Source organism: Nematolebias whitei, chromosome 4 (genome assembly GCF_014905685.2).
Source record: "Nematolebias whitei isolate Nwh7 chromosome 4, NemWhi1, whole genome shotgun sequence".
Taxonomy (NCBI): domain Eukaryota; kingdom Metazoa; phylum Chordata; class Actinopteri; order Cyprinodontiformes; family Rivulidae; genus Nematolebias; species Nematolebias whitei.
Window position 1 is genome coordinate 26,272,087 of NC_056501.1, and position 19,536 is coordinate 26,291,622.

General features: G+C 38.9%; 1 protein-coding gene across 1 annotated transcript in view; it reads left to right on the forward strand.

The window, feature by feature from the left end:
* Nucleotides 1-3,025: 3,025 nt before the first annotated feature.
* LOC119408273 (glutamate receptor 3) overlaps nt 3,026-19,536 on the forward strand; it is a gene marked incomplete at its 5' end in the record, with an annotated part of 42,047 nt that continues 25,536 nt past the window's right edge. Inside the window, one exon of the mRNA XM_037675077.1 lies at nt 3,026-3,238. Within this exon, the coding sequence (XP_037531005.1) occupies nt 3,026-3,238 (213 nt within the window). The remainder of the gene's footprint in view (nt 3,239-19,536) is intronic.

Consider the following 19,536-nt stretch of genomic DNA (forward strand, 5'->3'; position numbering starts at 1 on the left):
TGTTCAAACTCAAGAGAAAATGTGTTTAAATTACTTCTGGATTCAGAAATCAAAGAAAGTCATTTTTTGGTGAATTTACATGAGTTTCAGTGCTTTGAAAACTGACACTATAGACTGAAAAAGTTTGTGTGGCAGTTTGAATGTTCTCACAGCAGGTGAAACAATGTGTGTTATTTATCCACACGTTCATGCAACTTTTGTTTTGATACATCCCGATGTGTGTGTGGAACCTGGAACACGCAACCTTTTTGTGCGTATTCACCATTAATACAAGAGGACCCTGGGGTGCTATATACAACTTGAACATATTTTATATGAACATGCTTTGCTGTAGGTTACATTAATACAAGTTTTGGAAAACTGTGAAGAAATGTGACCTGAAAACTGGAATCTCTCATAGCTTTGAGGTCTGGGAAACTGATATCTTTAGGCAGAGAGTGTCCTCCTCTCTGGAGGGATGATACAGTGTGTTTCTGTCCACAGTACTCATCAAGCCGCACAGCTAAAGGTCATCCAGTGGAGATGTGGCTATGTGAGGAAACTCAGACCCACACTGTACATTCCCAAGCAAAAGCCTTTTAACCAATCCAAACAAATTGACAAAGACAGAAAATGCAAACTTTAGAGAGACACAAAGTTGTTTCCTTGTACTTGTTCTTTCTTTGGTTTCCATTCCTTATTTTTAAGCTTAGGACTTTTGTGCTGCACTTTATTTAGACCTGTCTAAAGTTTTTGGAACTATAGACCATGACATCTTATGCCATAAGCTCTCAGACATTGGTTTCTCAGACCATACTATCAGTTGGTTTTCTAACTATCTCTCAGATCAAAGGCAATGTGTTCATCATAATGATATTTCTTCCAGCTATTTAACTGTCAACAATGGTGTACCACAAAGCACAGTCTTAGGACCCACCATCTTCACAATCTACATAAATATAGGTCAGATAATTCCTGATACATCCTTACATATATATGCTGATGACACAGTTGTTTACTGTCGAGCTAGATCAGGTGCCAAGGTTTTCCAGCTTTTACAGTCTACATTCAACATCATCCAGTCATATTTGTTTTGTCTCTAACTGGTGCTAAATGCTGATAAAACCAAAGGGATGTTATTTTCCAACAGGAAGTCAGTACCAGCAGACCTTCCTTCTATCTTATATATATGAATGGTGTCTCTATTGAGTTTGTCGATTCTTACAAATACTTGGGCATCTTGGTCGATGCACATCTTTTTTTCAAGCCTCATGTCAAGAAATTGGTAAAGAAATTGAAAGTAAAACTGTTTACTTTTCAGAAATAGATCCTGTCCAACTCTGAATGCTAGGAAACACCTTGTAACTGCTACTTTCCTTCTGTCTATTGACTATGTTGACATGATTTACATGAATGCTCCTGCAAGCACCTTACAGATGTTGGATGCTGTCTACCATGGTGTGCTAAGATTCATAACTGGTTGTAACTACCATACCCATTATTATACTCTGTACACTGATTAACTGGCCATTGTTAACCTCACACAGACTCTCTCACTGGTACATTTTCATCTTTAAATCACTCCTTGGTCTGTTGCCTCCATATATCTCATCCTACATGTCACTTAGTCAGTGCAGCTACAATGTGCGCTCCCAAGACATCATTACCTGCTGTGTTCCCTCAGTGCAGACCGAATTTGGCAAAAGGGTCTTTTCCTACCCTGCTCCTGTTTTCTGGAACACCTTGCAAAATGATCTGAAGCTATTGACTTTGACCTCTCTCTAATGGATTTTAAACAACTGTTAATTTAAATGAAAAACCAGTGCAGACATTTTCCTGTTTTTAGTGTTTTATAATGTAGCATGTCTTTTTAAATTTTGTTTTATATCACTTATTTTATTTACTTTTCATGTTATATGCTTTTATATGAATGTTTATTGCTGTATGTACCTCATCTGTGGTTTATGTTTAAAACAGGTCTCTTGTAAATGAGTCCTTGTGACTCGATAAGTCTAACCTGTATAAATAAAGTTTGAATGAATGAATGAAAAAAATCTGCCTGCGGATGATTAATGGAGATAAGTTTGTGTTAAGAAAAATATTCACAGTAATAAAAATAGTAAATGTTTACTTTGCCCACTGCCCTTCAGACTGTGATGGGTTATCTGTGTAACACCCAGTCACATCAGGCTACATTAACTGTCTCGTGAAATCAGAAATATCTGCCAGAATTTGGAGTTTTACTCTTCCTCTATATGCATCAGTTACCCACATGACAGGCGATGAGAAATGAATGGAGGTATAGAAAAGAAGCTGATTTGACATTCAATTTGCAATTTCTTTGTCCTTGGTTTAATGAATTACCCACACTGTGTTTGATTTTCATGAATAACCTTCGAGCTCATTCATACTTGTTCAACACTGGAGATGAGTCAAGTCATTTTTTATTCCTGCTTGTGTTACATGCAATCTATCCCTCCAGAAATAGGGCTACATTATTCATTCTGTGCTGTGTGTGATTTGACCACAGTGTTTTTGAACAGCGGCGTTAAATGAAAATATTTTGCATGTGAATTAATCATTAGAGGGTCTCGTTCTCCATTCTTCTCGGAGCATAATGATCTCTTTTCCAACGCTGCCTTGGATGAATCTTTTCATTGTCTTTGTCTTTAAATGTGCAACCCTCTAAGGAGGCGAGGCCTGCAATGTGTTTCGCAGAGCCATCAGAGTTAACGCGTGGCGGAGCTAAATGCCATAATTTAATTGATGTCAACTTCAATAACATCATCAGCTGATCTTGTAATATTACTGAGCTATATTTATTACCCTTTAAATTCAATATGATTCTGCCTTTTAATATGTAAATGTGAATTTGAACACTTATGGGCTCCAAATATCTAGACAGTAAACAATATTTTGGACTTGTAAACGTTCAAATGTCCCTTGACCTCTAGAGATAAACCTCTGCAGAATTCTTCACAAGACACTCTCTTCTTGCATTAAACTATAATTGTTTACCAACTTCTATAATTGTATTTTAATCCTCTTGGCCGTTTTCTCCCTTTCTTCAGGCTTCTCCATACTTCAGGCCATCATGGAGGCAGCTGTGGCGAACAACTGGCAGGTGACCGCTCGCTCTGTAAGCAGCACAACAGACGCCTCAGAGTTCAGGCGCATCATTGAGGAGATGGACAGGAGGCAGGAGAAGCGCTATGTGATTGACTGCGAGCTGGACAGGATCAATACCATATTAGAACAGGTGAGTGTGACTCGTCACGTGAGGTCAGACATGGACAATACTGTGTGTGGGATACAGCTAAACTGCTGCATTGTACCCATAGCCCTATCCTACTGCTAGCATTAAAGGGACAGTTGGGATTTTATCAACTGGGGTTCAGTGGAAACATTATTAAAAGGCATTGTCTTACTTGTTGTAGATGTATTACCTAAAATTGGAGAAATGAATAGTTCTGACTGAACAGTTGAACAAAGGATAAAGTGGATTTCTACTGTCTCAAAACAACTTTCAGTGTCTCCCCTACCATTACACACGCGGTGTGCCCCTCTCCATCAGCAGAACTGAGCGCCCCGCCCTGTCAAGGTTTCTAGGGGAATCATTGGCTTTAATCTGAAAATTTTCACTGCATTCTATGCTAACAGTTTTCATTAAATCTTTACACTGCCGTCAATGATTTATCAAATTTTTTTTTTACTCATGATTTTTTTTTTATGTACACAAAAGACAGAGTAGGTCTGCACTCCTGCAACAATAATGCATCATGTAAAACATGTTCTGCAAAACAGAGCATGTTAAACTTTGTAACTACGTGACAAAAAGTTTATGCATTTCAAACGTCAAATAAAGTTATATTTATTTTATGCACAATAAAATCCCCTGTTAATCAGTTTCCCTGTCAGGTTGTGCTTAAAGGAACAGTTCTGGTATTTTTTTAGTGAAGTTCAGGGTAGAGCTTATGAATTGTCGTGAACTTGGGGCTTTTGCATTTGTTTCTGAACTATTTCTTTATTATTAATATTGTTTTTGCAATTATTCATTCATTCTTTTTCTTGTTGTTTCACCGTTTCCCTCATCTCTCTGCACATACAGTCCATTTGTTAATCAAACCAGCTGCTTTTTTTTTTAAAGATCACCCTTTTAGTACTAATACTCCTGGTTTTCCCACTCTGTCAGGTTCTATCGATGCCTTCATGTTTCCTGACCTTTGTTTTAGCCTTTTGTTTCTTATTTTGCCACTTCATTTGACAAAACTCAGTTTGGAGAAATAAATAAATTATGTCCAGAGTGGCAAACTACTGTAAAAATAGGTCCAATAGGATCAAGCCCAAACTGGATTGCTGCCGTCTGAAAACAACTATAACTTGCATAGCTGCCTATGTTAATGCTATTTTATAAACCTTTACACTACTGTGCATTTCACCATTATTCCAGCTGAATTATGATATACCTGTCAGGCATGCCTCATGTTGCCTTAGAAGTGTTACAGCTAGCTGCCACTGCAGCTGTTTGTGCTTCAAATAATCACAGAGTTGTTTTTAAATGACTAATTAGGTCTTTTGTCATGTAAAATGTTTTTTTTTCACATGAACTTGTAAGTTTAACAGACTAAAAGCTATAAAGTTCTATGTACAGCAGATAACAACAAAATGTTAGTAAAATTGTGATTATAGTAAATATTTATTTTAAAAATATAGAGTTTTCATGAACTGTTGGAAAACATCTGAGAGTTTTAAGTTTTGGCCCTGCTAAGACTCACCTGACTGCCTGGTCAGAGCTAAATGTAAGATATTGACTGTTCTAAACCTCTCCCCAGAACACCACTTCAACAGATTCAAACTTTCCCTTCAAGCTCATTTAATAACCAAAGCAGCATAAACTGAAGTGCTACTTTTGCTTGTAAATTTTTTGGGAAATATGAGGTTTTGGCAGGAAAGAAGAAGAAGTATCTGGCTGAAGACACAATGTTATTTAATCAGTTTCTGGAGCAAAAGCTGTGCACTTTTTTTGTTCATTAAACCTTTATTTATGCAGGTTAGTCTCATTGAGCCACAAGGACTCATTTACAAGAGAGACCTGTTTTTAACAAAGAGTGATGACAACAGTAGACAATCATAAAATAAAGCCTGTAAATTGAGAAGAATAAATGGAAGAAAAATGAAAGAAAATGGTTTTAAAAAAAACGAAACAAAAAACAGCTAGGTTGTAAGGTGATGTAGAATATTAAAAAAAGGAACATGTCTGCGTTTGTTTTTGCCAGGAACTTAACAGATGTTTAAAACCAGTTAGAAAGATCAAGGTCGAGAGCTTCAGATCTTTTTGCAAGATATTCCAGGAAACAGGAGCAAAGTAGGAGAAGGCCCTTTTGCCAAGTTCAGTCCGCACTGAGGGAACTCTGCATGTAATAATGTCCTGACAGCGCACGCTGTAGCTTTATCCAGTTTGTTAAGAAGATTGTGCAACCTTCCTTCTTTCACCTCCAGCTTCAGAGCAACACAGAGGCAGCCGTCTTTATCAGTTTGTTCCATTTCTTTGAGTCACAGTCATGCTTATCAGAGACAGAAGTCCACCACTGCCTGTAGGAAGGACCAGCGCCATCCTGGCCTGTTGTAGCAGTCTGCTAGATTGTCTGCTGGGAGGAATAATTGGACTGGAATTTATAGTGCCAGCACACAGTGGGTGACTGTGCTGCTTCTGGCCATTGGAACAGAGTCAGTCACGTTCATTTAAGGGTGCACTCACATTTAAGAAAACCTGAAAATAGAGGGTATTGTCAGAACTAATAACAGGATCATGTAGGCTAACATATACCATGTTTTCTGCATCTTTTTCCATCCGACTGGTATATTTTTACTGATAAACACTTATCTTGCACCTTAAATCAGTCCCTTTCCTCCTTGAGGTCAGGTTGGTGATGTTTGCCATCTTGTTTGAAAGTAAGAAGCAGCCGGAGGTGAAGCGATCTCAAAGGGAGCACCCGTTAGAAGAGACCACTCCTGTTTAATCCCTTCCTAACAACCCAAAAGCTCTTCATCCCTCGATCACGTCCATTGCCTAAGGATCAATTGAAGGTCCACCAATCCTAGTAGGGGAAACACAGCTATCACAAATAGATGAGTGGCTGTTTGTTTCATGCATCTCCTCTGTTTGCTTGCCTTACTCCACCCCACGACCCCCGCTTGTTGCTGCCTATAAGGCAATCAGTTCCAGAATCGGATTCTGCTCGTTAGCATTCATTTAGATATCGGCTTCTCCTTGAATCACAATATTCCCTCAACATCTGTATCTTCACCCATTTATTTATGTATTTTGTTCTTTTATTAATCTATTTTGATCTCAGAGTCATAGTTTAAAGCAGGATTGCTGTTAGTGTTAATTTGGTGTGTCTAATTTAATTATTGAGCTGCAAATTTCCTCCTCTGAGGAATAGGCTGAAATGTATTCAGGTTTTGTGTTAACAACAAGCACCAGCTTTTAGGAAAATCTTCAAATAGCCTTAACAAATCAGGAATAAGGCATAATAATGGCTGTCTGTTTTTTCTACATAAGCTGTCTGATGTTCTCCTGTTCCGGTCAGTGTTATCATTATTAAGTACTTTTTTCTTGTTGAGTGTTCTTCACCCTTCAGATTAACATCAGAACCATCATAATTTATTCTTTTTTTTTTTTTTTTTTTTTTTTTCAGCAAAGACATAAAATAATGCCTGAACAACAGATAACCTTCAAAGCAGCAGTGGGTTTGGTTTTGCTCCATCTTTCTGTGACAACCTCAGCGTGGAACTTTTTTTTTTCCTTTTCTGGAGCTAATTGGAATAATCCGGCCAGCTCTGCCAATATAAATGAGTCAACGGCATTCAGGGAAGCTGCTGGACTTCTCTCTGAAGCTGCCCCCTATTGGGCCATGCCATTATATAGTGAGTCAGGAATGGACCTTGTCCCATTAGGAAAATTGCACCAAAATGGCACCCACAGTCAGCCATGCGGAGACCCCGTGGCTCTGACCTGCTGCTGCAGTTCTATTACCAGTTGTAGACAGATACAGATACGTCTGTGGTGGACTGGTGGAAGAGTTGGAACAGTCAAGACCATTGTCTCCATCCTAATTCTGACATGCTGCGTTGGGCTGTCAAGGGCAAAGCCCATTCAGAAGGAATCAGAACAAGCTGACTGACGAGGGAAAAGAGAATCTTCTCAGAGGCTCAGTTTTAGGATTTAATTGTTAGTAATCCCACAGCAGCGTGATTGTCTTCATGCTAACCGATGGAGCTTGGGAAGTTGGAGATTTCCTCAATAGGCGTGCGTTGAGCTCGCAGAATGTGACGCAGTTGTTCTGCAAAAGAAACAAAGAACGTTGGGTTGCCCTTCATTAACACAACTTATAACCCAGTTGCTGCATTTCACTTATTTAGTTTTTTTGTAACAAAGTTGTGTAAAGTTGTGCTGGTGGCTCAGTTGGTACAGCGGTTGCCTCTCAGCAAGAAAGTCGCTGGTTCAAATCCCATCCCTGGACCTTTCTGGGTGAAGTTTGCATGTTCGTTCCATACATGTGTGGGTTTTCTCCCGGTACTCCGGTTTCCTCTCACAGACCAAAAACATGCATGTTAGGCTGATTGGTAACTCTAAATTGTCCCTAGGTGTGAGTGAGAGAGTGCATGGTTGTTTGTCTCTATGTGGCCCTGTGATGGACTTGCGACCTGTCCAGGGTGTACCCTGCCCCTCGCACAGTGATTGCTGGACATGGGCACCAGCGACCCCCATGACCCAAAATGGAATAAACGGGTAAAGATAATGGATGGATGGATGGATGGGTTTTTAGGCCTTTGTATTCACATGTATAAAATGTCATTAAATTAACATTTATTTGCATTTAATCTAATTTGCAATGCATTTTTTTTATCTAGCCTAGCTGAAGATGTGGGGATTTGGAATTTGTTTTATTTGTGCCCAAACATCCTTATGAACAACATTAAGCCCAGTCATGGTCACAGCGTATCAGTAGCTTTATTGGAGGAAGAGAAATAGTTTGTTAATGAAAAATTCCTAAATATTAAATAAAAAATATGAGTCTACAGAGGAATTGATGTAAAATGCAACTAATGTGCTTATAATTTCAGGACAGGAAGTCTAGTATTTTGAATAAATGACTATGATTAAACAATAATTAAAACTGTTGCTCAGTGATTTTCTGGTGGGCCAATCAACTAATGAATCAGTTCTTTTGGTTTTAATCGCGGGTTCATCAGATGATGAAGGGTTTATCGTACGCACTGTACATATAACCCTGACTGTGCTTCTTCTAAAAAGAACAGTGCTTCCATCCAGCTGTATGTCACTTTGATTGGGTTCAGTTTTTCTTTGACATAATGTAACAACACACTAAGAGATGTATTTACATACTGCAGCATCAGGCGCAGTTTAGTCTAAGAGCAGAGCGAGCGTCCTCGCAAATTCGTTTTGCGACGCTGAGCAGAACCCTCGACCAGAGCCATTATCGTTTTATGCTTTAACAACCACTCAGGATTTATCGCCTATAGGACTTGTTCATCAATACTGCACTGCAGATAAATTAACCCTGTAGAAGAAACTCCTTACGGCGAAGCTGGGAGCACCTCTGCCTGCTCTGTCAAACATATCCAGTCAATAAGTTTCATCGAATCTTCTTGGTTCATGTGTTGATGAAAACCTCAGTGGTAAAAAAACAAGACCGTAAACAAGAAACATTACTTCGAATAAGTTTCTGTTGCCACCATTTGTCATATTGTTGGTTTTTAAACATGAAAACACATTCCAGACTCTTGGTTTGTTATTCGCTCACTTGACGCGTTTAATCCGACAAGGATGTGAGATTGCCCGTATGTGCTTCGACGCTCCTTGCTGGCCCTGTTTTCTCGTGGGATTTCTCTGCTGGAGTCTGTTCAGAAGCAGCAACCTGCTCACCGCTGCTATATGGAAAGGCAGACTAAAACGAACGAAAGAAAGCAAAAGCAGCAAAGACTGGGGACAAGCCCAGGGCGAGCAAGCTGTTCAAAGAAAGGCAGGCAACGAGCGCTCTGCCAGCCACACAGAGCTGCATTTTAATGCAGGAAAAAGACAATAAGGAGTGAACTGCATTCACAGAGAGAGCGTAAAGAAATGAGTTGGGATTTGTCAGAACAACACAGACAAGCTTTCATGGTGGTCATTAAGTGTGGACTGGCATGTGAATCTGAAAGGGCGATAAAATGAAGCAAAAACACTTATTTTCTTTTTTTTTTGTCTTGCAGTGTTTCAGTCCTTACTTTGAATTAGGACTTAAAAAAATGTTGTACTATTTTTTCATTTGTGTTTCTAACAATTTAAACATTAGTAAACAAATATGCAACCATTTTTTATATGCTTCAGGGCTCCAAGTGAACGTAGGGGTGCATATCTCCTACAGTCACTGGGCAAAAGGCAGGGGACGCCCTGGACAGAGAGCCACATAGAGACAAATGAGGTGGATGCTATCACCCAAGGTTCAAGGTTCTTTATTATCATTTGCATCACATGTTGTACATGAGGTGGAATGAAATTGTGTACTCAAGTTCCCAGTTACACCCAAAAATAGCAAAAATATTAAGTATTAAAAGAAACGGGTATACAAAGACCTAAGATGTACACAAAACAATAATAATGTAATATAATATGGTGTATTAAACAGCAGCCTGGACATGAGTCTGTTGTGAGCAGATGGGTATGAATACAGCAGCATAAAGGTAAGAGATCAGCAGCATGGATAAGTAACATAACACCAATTACAGTAACATTACAGTGATTTTTCTGGTTTGAGATTTCTGAGGAACAGCTTCATAGTAGAAGCTGTTCCTCAGTCTAGTGGTTCTACACTTAATGCTCCTCAACCTCCTGCCTGAGGGGAGCTGAGCAAAAAGTGTGTTTACTGGGTGAGTGGGGTCATTCATGATGCAGGTGGCCCTCTTCTTGTATCTTGAGGTGTAAATGGCTGTAATGGTGGGGAGATTGACTCCAACATACTTCTGTGCAGCCTTCACCACTTTCTGCAAAGCTTTTCTTTCTGCAGCTGTGCAGCCTCCATGCCACATGTTGATGCTGGAACACAGGATGCTCTCCACTGCACACCTGTAGAAGGAGGTGAGGACTGAGCTTCCAGACCAGTTCGCTTCAGCCGCCTGAGGAAGTAGAGTCTCTGATGTGCTTTCTTGATCAGGCTGGTGGTGTTGTTGCCCCATCAATCATCTCAATAATAGACTGGCCAATTAATTATGATCTATGGGAGGAAACCAGAGTGCCTCCCCAACAACACACGCATACACACACACAAACACCTCACAGATATACATGGAGAATATGCAAATTCCACACAGAAAAGCCCTAGATAGGAGTCAACCCCACAAGCTTTTTGCTGTGAGGCAACAGTAATAACTAACTGTTCCACCAGGCAGCTCTAATATGTTAGGTCAAAACAATTGCACGATAAACAGCTGATTATTTTCCCTAATGGAATGACATCTAGTCCATTAATATCTTGAACATGCAGTGTGTGTTGACTGCGTTTAGTTACACACAGGCACACACACACACACACCCCACACAGACACACACACAGAGAGAGAGAGAGGTTTGTGCTTTGTCTCTACAAGACAGTCAGCAAAAACAGCAAAGAGCCAGCAGGCTTTAAGAAATATTGATTTTGAGCACGTGTACAAAATACTGAGACACTTGAAAGTAGAGAAAAGCTACCAGCTAAATTTGATTATTGCGCTGAAGGTGAAACACTGCGTTTGCAGAATATTAGAACTTTTGTGCCGTTTCTACTCAGTGAAGAAAAGCTGGTGTTAGAAAGGGAATCGTTAGCGCTAAAAGAAAGTTGTTTTAATGCTCCACAAATCCACTGTTAGTTGAAAATGCTAATTTCACGTTAGCAATGTGTAACGCTGCTGTAGATGTGCAATCACGAGTTTAGTCTCTTATGGCTAAAACTGTTAAATAATGAATGACCTTCATTCATAAATACGTGGACATGCAGTATCTGTTATGTTTGGTTTCCTCAAAACCTCAGTTGCTTTTGCCTTTTTTTATGTAGGAACAGTTTTTGGGAGGTTTTAGCCCCTTCGGCTATCATGCAGAGCTGACTTGCTGCTGTCCCAGACTTACATATGGTGGTTTGTCATTGTGACCTTTAAAACTCATGCTCCATATCAAAACAGGTAACCAACACATGCCCGGTGGTCATACTGCAGTCGGGAACAAAATCTGCCATCTGATAGTGCTCCTTTGAGTTGGGTGGAGTCCACTTTTTAAAATAATATTGTCTTCCATAAATTATACCAATGTGGTATTTCTGTCTGCTTAAAAAAAAGGTCCATGTTGTCATTTTATTAACATTTATTTATCATTGCTTTTCTGTTACAGAAGAAAATTATTGAAAAAAAATAAATCAACAAATCAACAAAAGGACTGGAAAACGTGTGTAAAATATTAAAATAGGTTTTGTAGAGATTTCATTAAACATTGTAAAAAGGAGAAGGAAGAACACTATAAAACTATAAAAATAGACTGACATATGTAATGAGATTGTAACAAAAATATTATAATCATTTGCTACAGAAACCTAAGTAGAATATCAAGGCAAATTGGAGTCTATGAAATATGATTAAAAACAAGACAATGAAAATGTTTCCAACATATCTTATGAACAAGGAAAATAAATTAAAGGATTGAAAATTTAGAGGAAACGGTTGATGAGATGAATGATTTTTTTTGTCAATATTGACTCAGAATTGGCACTATCTTTACCTGCTTCTTCATTTATGGGTCACGGAGGCCACTGATGCCCATGTCCAACCATCACTGTGTGAGGGACAAGGTACTACAACCTGGACGGGTTGCAAGTCCATCACAGGGCAGTCAGAAAGTTTAAGAGCAAAAAAAAAAAACAGCTGATTCTGATGATCTTGATATGTCACTTATTAAAAATGTAATAGACAGCGTAGTGCATCCTGTCACTTGTACAGTATGCAACAGATCATTTTCAACAGGTAATTAGAGCTGCAATTTGTAAAAATGGTGACAAACGTATTATATCAAATTATAGACATGTGTCTCTGTTACTTCAATTAAATATACTTGTAAAGTTATTTATAAAAGGATTTGATAATTTCATTGAAATATGAGTTATTGAATTATTATCATCAGATTGGGTTTAGGGGTAAAAGGTCAACATCATTAGCATTAATGGATTTTGTAGAAAACATTTCAGCAGCAGTTAATAAGAAATTATAGACTTTAGGTGTAGTTTCTGCAAAGCGTTTTATACCGTTGATCATTCTTTTTTTATTCTATGAACTAGAACATCATGGTATGAGAGCTATGAAGAAACAATGGCTAACAAGTTATATAAATAATCTGTGTCCATATGTTGAAATTAATGCTATTGATTCATGTTGTAGAAAAGTAATCTGTGGCGTTCCACCAGGATCAGTTTAGGGGTCAAAGTTATTTATAGTTTATTTAAATTACAATTTTAGAGTGTCAAATAAGTTGAATTTTGTTACACAAATTATACTAATTTATTTTATTCAGGAAATTACATGGAAGAATTAATACTAACTGTAGGAATGGAACTGGTATTGAAACAATGATTTGATATTAATAAAATATTATTAGATGAAAGTAAAACAAACTTTATGTTTTTTAGTGGAGCTAGATAACATCAAATTGAAATTACATGCAGTTGAAATTGAAAGAGTATCTGAAACAAAATTTGGGGGAAAATGTATTGATGAAAAACTCAGAAGCTACATATAAAATATATAAGACAAAAATGATTACAATTGGTTGCCATTGTGGGCAGCACGGTGGCGCAACTGGTAGGGCTGCTGCCTCTCAGCGAGCAGGTCCCTGGTTCAAAGCCCGGTCCAGGGGCCTTTCTGGGTTGAGTTTGCATGTTCTCTCCGAGCATGCATGGGTTTTCTCTGGGTGCTCCATTTTCCTCCCACAGACCAAAAAACATGCATGTTAGGCTGATTGGTAACTCTAAATTGTCCCTAGGTGTGAGTGAGAGAGTGAATGCTTGTTTGTCTCGTTTGTCTCTATGTGTCCCTGTGATGGACTTGCGACCCGTCCAGGGTGTACCCCGCCCCTCACACAGTGATTGCTGGACATGGGCACCATCGACCCCCGTGACCCACAATGCAAGAAGCGGGTAAAGATAATGGATGGATGGATGGATGGATGGATGGATGGATGGATGGATGGATGGATGGATAGTTGCCATTGTTTATGAAACTAGATAAATTTTAAGTAGAAGTTGTTTGCATTTACTTTATTTATCACTTATAATGCCATACATGGCCTATTGTGCAGCAGTTTAGGGTAATGTATATAAAACTAACAAAGACTCAATAAATAAACATCAGAAAAAAGTAAGAAAGTTAATAAATAAAAACATTTTTCTACAAATCTATTATTAAAAAGGTCTTGCGTTTTAAAATTTAGAGATGTTGTGTATTTAAGAATATTGGAAATACTATATCGGGTTTGAAACAATCTTCTTCCTGCCTGTATTAAAGATTTTGTTAAGTTAAAGGGAAATAATTATAATCTAAGGTGTGTGTTTATTTTTGAAGTAAGCAAAGTAAGAAATAATTATTACACGTGTGTTTCAGTTTTGTGTGTTAAGCTGTAGAATAATTTAAGGTCTCTTTTAAGTTTTAGAAATAAATTAAAATACAAGTTCATGAACAGTTACAGTTTATTATAATAAGAGTTGTGATGATGATGATTATAGTAATACATGGAAAGTTGATGCTTGTAATAATATCAGTAATAAGATTAATTAAAAATAGTGGTAATGATTTACAGTAAATACGTGTTTATAGATATGACATCGTTACTATTGCATTGTATATTGAATATATATGTTTTGTTTGGTCTTTTTTTTATTATTCTGAATTTTATTATTTTGCTCATGTGTGTTTGTTGTTTTTGTACATCTATTTGAATGTACGAGAAATTGAAAGTAGATGCATAATAAGCATTTGGCTTCTGCCCATTCCTTTTTGGTCATGAAGAGTTTAATTATTTATTTGTTTGAAACTGTTCATTTTGACATGACTTTAATGACATTCATTCATCCATTTGTTGGATTTACCATGACCTGGATGACTGAGAATCTTCACCAGCATATTTTGCTAACACAAACACACAGACAGAAACATTAATCGCTCTTTCCCCTTCAATGGCAGGCGATAAAGACGATAGTTTCAGGCTGATCTCATCTGTTGACAAGCTGGTTAGAGAAGAAGTTGTAAATAAATAAAGATGCATCCTTCCTGCTGGATGGAAAGCTGCAGATACACAAAGCTTTCAAATCCCTGGCTCTGACCCTGGCTGTTCAAGGGCCATTTACTAACTGCGATTATAGAATTAAATTGGATTAAAGTGTTATCATTAAAGAGGAAGTGACCTGCTGAGTCCACGATGAAAGAAAGGCTGAGAGTGGCAAGCTGAGATTTTAATGTTTCCATGACTGCATAACACGATAGTGTAAACTACTACAGTCTGTAACACAGAGGAGCCCTTTTCATGCTAAACTGTTCTGATCATTTTCAGCAAATAACAAGACAGGCTGCACATTTCAAAGTTTTGGATCACAAACATGAGCTTCGGTGTTAAACGAGTCCTCTCTTTTAAAATAACACAAATCAATTGATTCTAATATCTCAGAGTTATGGAGCCGTTATCTGAATAAAGTCGTGAGTATCTTAAACGTTCTGCAATTGTAGGGGGCGGCCAACGCTCCAGACACTGTCTTCAGAGGCATAAATCACTGCAGCCAAGAAAAGTGTGTCAGCCACAGCCGGCTATGGCTGTAAAATTAGAGAGTGCTTCACCAAAAGCACCTCTCTGCAAGAGCCTTGACGTTTCAAAATGGAGTCTGAAGAGAGAGGAAAGTCCTTCTACATCAAAAGCATGCAGAGATCAGATTGTCCTAAACTGTGTCAAGAGGTGCACCTTGGTAGCCTGCTGCAGAACAAAATCAGGTAACAGTTATTACATCATCTTATGAACACTGAGTAATGCAAATATAACTCATACTTTAAATTCAAGAGGTTTGAATGACCATGAACTGTTTTAATTATGACGTTCTTAAAATCCAAAAATCTACAGCAGCAGTTCTGTGTTTTACCCAATAACTAACAGGACCACTCTGCTAATAGGACCATTCTTTCTTTTTCACCTTTGGCGCCTTGTTTTTGTATTTTTATTGCATGCTTTGGTATTTCTTGTTGTTTTTTTGGCAAGTCGAGATGGTTCTTCTCATCCTGAGCATTGCATTGTTGACCTTTGACAATCATCCTAACCTAACTGGTGATCAGTGATATCCTGTTAGTTCTGCTCATTTTTCTCTTCAGACGTCCATTTTTATCGCTCAGAATGGAAAGGGGAAAGCTGAGGATTATGGTTTTGCCAATGTCTGGACAATTTTTGACACAACTTTTACGTAATAATGACTGAATGCACATTTACAGCTGCTTAACTTTTGAAGGAAACTCAGTTCAAGATGGCCGCCACAGCCGGCTGTGTTATTTTTGTCAGCTTTTACAAATATGTTTCTAAAATCTGATACTACTGTATTTAATCATAGTTAAACTTAGCTTCAAATGTTGGTGTCTGTCATGTGCTTCTGTCTGTTAGCAAAATATCTAATAAATTGCTGGACATATTTTATTGAAACCTTCAAAAAGTCATCACTGGATGATTACATCTGCAACTGATTACCATTTAAAGACAATCCTATTTCAGATGACTGCAACAGAGAATTAACATTAGCAAACACACAACTGACAACCAGCTGCTGAAATGAAATACACACCTTGTGCAAAAAAAAAAAAAGGGGGGGGGGGGCTCCTTTTCACTCGTTTTGAGCTTGGCTAAAAATAATTGCTTCATTATTTGCTCATCTTGCGTGTGCCTTACTGATATTTACAAGCTCATGGGAGTTTGCTGTCTGCCTCCTCCTGTGTTGTGGCAGAGTTTGCAGTGGAAAGGTCACGCTTTGTGGAAAACGGTTATTAAAAAACGTTAGTTGTAGGGTTTTTTTTACATTTAGCGCTTTCTGTCTGCTGAGGCCAGCGCATGTTGAGAGCGGTTGAGGGTGAGGTCAAGGTCATTCTGGTTTTCTCTCCCCGTCTGGCTCACAAGAACGCTCCAGTCCACAGACTGCACCGCCTCCTCACGCTGCAGAATAAAAGGCAGTGGAGCCGGTCGGTGGACTGATGTGAACAGAAACACTGTGAGAAAACGAAAAACCTTTCAGGGAAATATTAAAAGGCTTGTGTTTTTGTGCATATGCTTCACAGACAATCAATAACGACAACGATCACTTGGAAAAATGAGTGTGACGGATGATCACGAAAACTCAAAAGGACAGACTCGTCTAAAACCATATTATGTTTATTTTTACTAAATAGATTGAACATTTCTTGCAAAGTTAGCATCAAAGTCAAATGATATAGGGAATTGTGAGCACTGTGATAAATAAAGCTTGGCTTTATTTGAAGAAATTGCCTGCCACTTTCATGCAGTAGCTTTAAACTAAAATAATCTTGTGATAAGAAGAAATAGAATTGTTTTGGTCAGACATTGTAGTTGACAGGATGCCCCATGTTACATGCAGAAGCTTGAAGACCTGCCTGTTTGATTTGAATCAGCTGTGCAGGAAAAGCTCTGAGGTGCTGCTGATCTCAGCTGCAGCAGAGGGACAGGAAAAGTGTCTACGGCAAGCACTTTAGTCATGTAATCTGTGTTTCAAGCAGCGCTGTGTCGTCATTTATGTATTTATTCAGTTGTTATTTTGTATTAAGTCATAGTCAAATAATTGAAGCAAGCACTCCTTGTTTTTTTTTTTTATTTATTCTTTAGAATCTTGTTAGGCAATAGTGTATTAGTGTTTCTCAAACTTTTAATTTGACACACGTCCATCGAAGACTGTTTACAATTCAAACTGAATATAAAAGACAATATTTTAATATTTAAAATACATTTACATTGAATCCATCCATCCATTATGTTTACCCACTTCTTTCTTTTCGGGTCGTGGGGGTCACTGGTGCAGTCACTGTACGAGAAGTGGGGGACACCGTGGACAGGTGTCCAGTCCATCACAGAGGCACATGGAGACAAATGAGACGATTCACTTTCTCACTCACACATAGGGACAACTTAGAATTACCAATCAGCCTAACATGCATGTTTTTGGTATGTGGGAAAAAAACGGAGAAAACCTGCACATGCATGGAGAGAACATGCAAGCTCCACCAAGGTCCCCGGCTGGGATTTGAACCGATGACCTTCTCACTGAGAAGCAACAGCTCTACCAATTGTGCCACCGTGCTGCCCCCATTAACAAGCATGGGTTGTTTAATAACTCTGCTTCTCATTGTACCAAAAAAAAAAAAATAATAATAATTGTTTCTCCAACATTTTTCAGTCAGATCATCTGGACTGTTTTTTTTTTTTTGTGCTGAAACGTTTCACCTTCGATCCAAAGGGCTTCATCAGTCAAGGAAACACCCAGCAAAACTGATTCTTCCCCCAACAGCTTACTACAAAGTGGAACAAACCAGTTCTGCTTGTGATAAGATGGTCTCTTTGGTATGCCCCAGATGACCTGTCTGACAATTGTTGGATCGTATACCTGGATTATTGAGCATGGACTTTGTTGTTAATAATTGTTTCTCTTTCATGTGCCTGCAGTAGTTCAGTTAGCGCTGCAGCTCTGTAATATTGAAACTGCAGATTTGAGCCTAGGCTGCGTCAGGAAGGGTATCAGGCGTAAAACAATTGTCAAATCTTTCACACGGGTTCAACCGCTGTGGCAACCCCTGCAGAAGAGAGCTGCTGAAAGAAAAACTACCATTTGTTTCTCTTTCCTGTTGTACCGTACAGAACCTCATACGGAGGCTGGTACCACACTGACTGAAACGAACCACACGCTCCGAATGGACTGCTATATGTGTAACAATGTAATAACATTAAAACAAAAGCATGTCACAACAATATAACTAGGTGGATAAAAATCTCTCCTCTTCACCAACCTGAACACTACTGCTGCAGCAACAGAAGAAACTTATTCACCTCCTGCTGCCTGACCTGTAGGTCATTAACTTAAGGAGGAACATTGTTTCTGTGAAAGGCGAAGTGAGTAAACTTCAGCTACTGTTACCTGATTGATGCCAAGTGTCATCATGCTGCTGTGGTGCACACATATGCGTGCCAAATGTACACATATACATATACATATACATATACATATACAGGTCCTTCTCAAAAAAATTAGCATATTGTGATAAAGGTCATTATTTTCCATAATGTAATGATAAAAATGAAACTTTCATATATTTCAGATTCATTGCACACCAACTGAAATATTTCAGGTCTTTAATTGTTTTAATACTGATGATTATGGCATACAGCTCATGAAAACCCAAAAAGCCTGTCCCAAAAAAATTAGCATATCATGAAAAGGTTCTCTAAACAAGCTATTAACCTAACCATCTGAATCAACGACGTAACTCTAAACACCTGCAAAAGATTCCTGAGGCTTTTAAAAACTCCCAGCCTTGTTCATTACTCAAAACCGCAATCATGGGTAAGACTGCCGACCTGACTGCTGTCCAGAAGGCCATCATTGACACCCTCAAGCAAGAGGGTAAGACACAGAAAGAAATTGCTGAACGAATAGGCTGTTCCCAGAGTGCTGTATCAAGTCACCTCAGTGGGAAGTCTGTGGGAAGGGAAAAGTGTGGCAGAAAACGCTGCACAACGAGAAGAGGTGACCGGACCCTGAGGAGGATTGTGGAGAAGGGCCGATTCCAGACCTTGGGGGACCTGCGGAAGCAGTGGACTGAGTCTGGAGTAGAAACATCCAGAGCCACCGTGCACAGGTGTGTGCAGGAAATGAACTACAGGTGCCGCATTCCCCAGGTCAAGCCACTTTTGAACCAGAAAAGCAGCAGGAGCGCCTGACCTGGACTACAGAGAAGCAGCACTGGACTGTTGTTCAGTGGTCCAAATAACTTTTTTCGGATGAAAGCAAATTTTGCATGTCATTTGGAAATCAAGGTGCCAGAGTCTGGAGGAAGACTGGGGAGAAGGAAATGCCAAAATGCCAGAAGTCCAGTGTGAAGCACCCACAGTCAGTGATGGTCTGGGGTGCCATGTCAGCTGCTGGTGTTGGTCCACTGTGTTTTATCAAGGGCAGGGTCAATGCAGCTAGCTATCAAGAGATTTTGGAGCACTTCATGCTTCCATCTGCTGAAAAGCTTTATGGAGATGAAGATTTCATTTTTCAGCACGACCTGGCACCTGCTCACAGTGCCAAAACCACTGGTAAATGGTTTACTGACCATGGTATTACTGTGCTCAATTGGCCTGCCAACTCTCCTGACCTGAACCCCATAGAGAACCTGTGGGATATTGTGAAGAGAAAGTTGAGAGACGCAAGACCCAACACTCTGGATGAGCTTAAGGCCGCTATC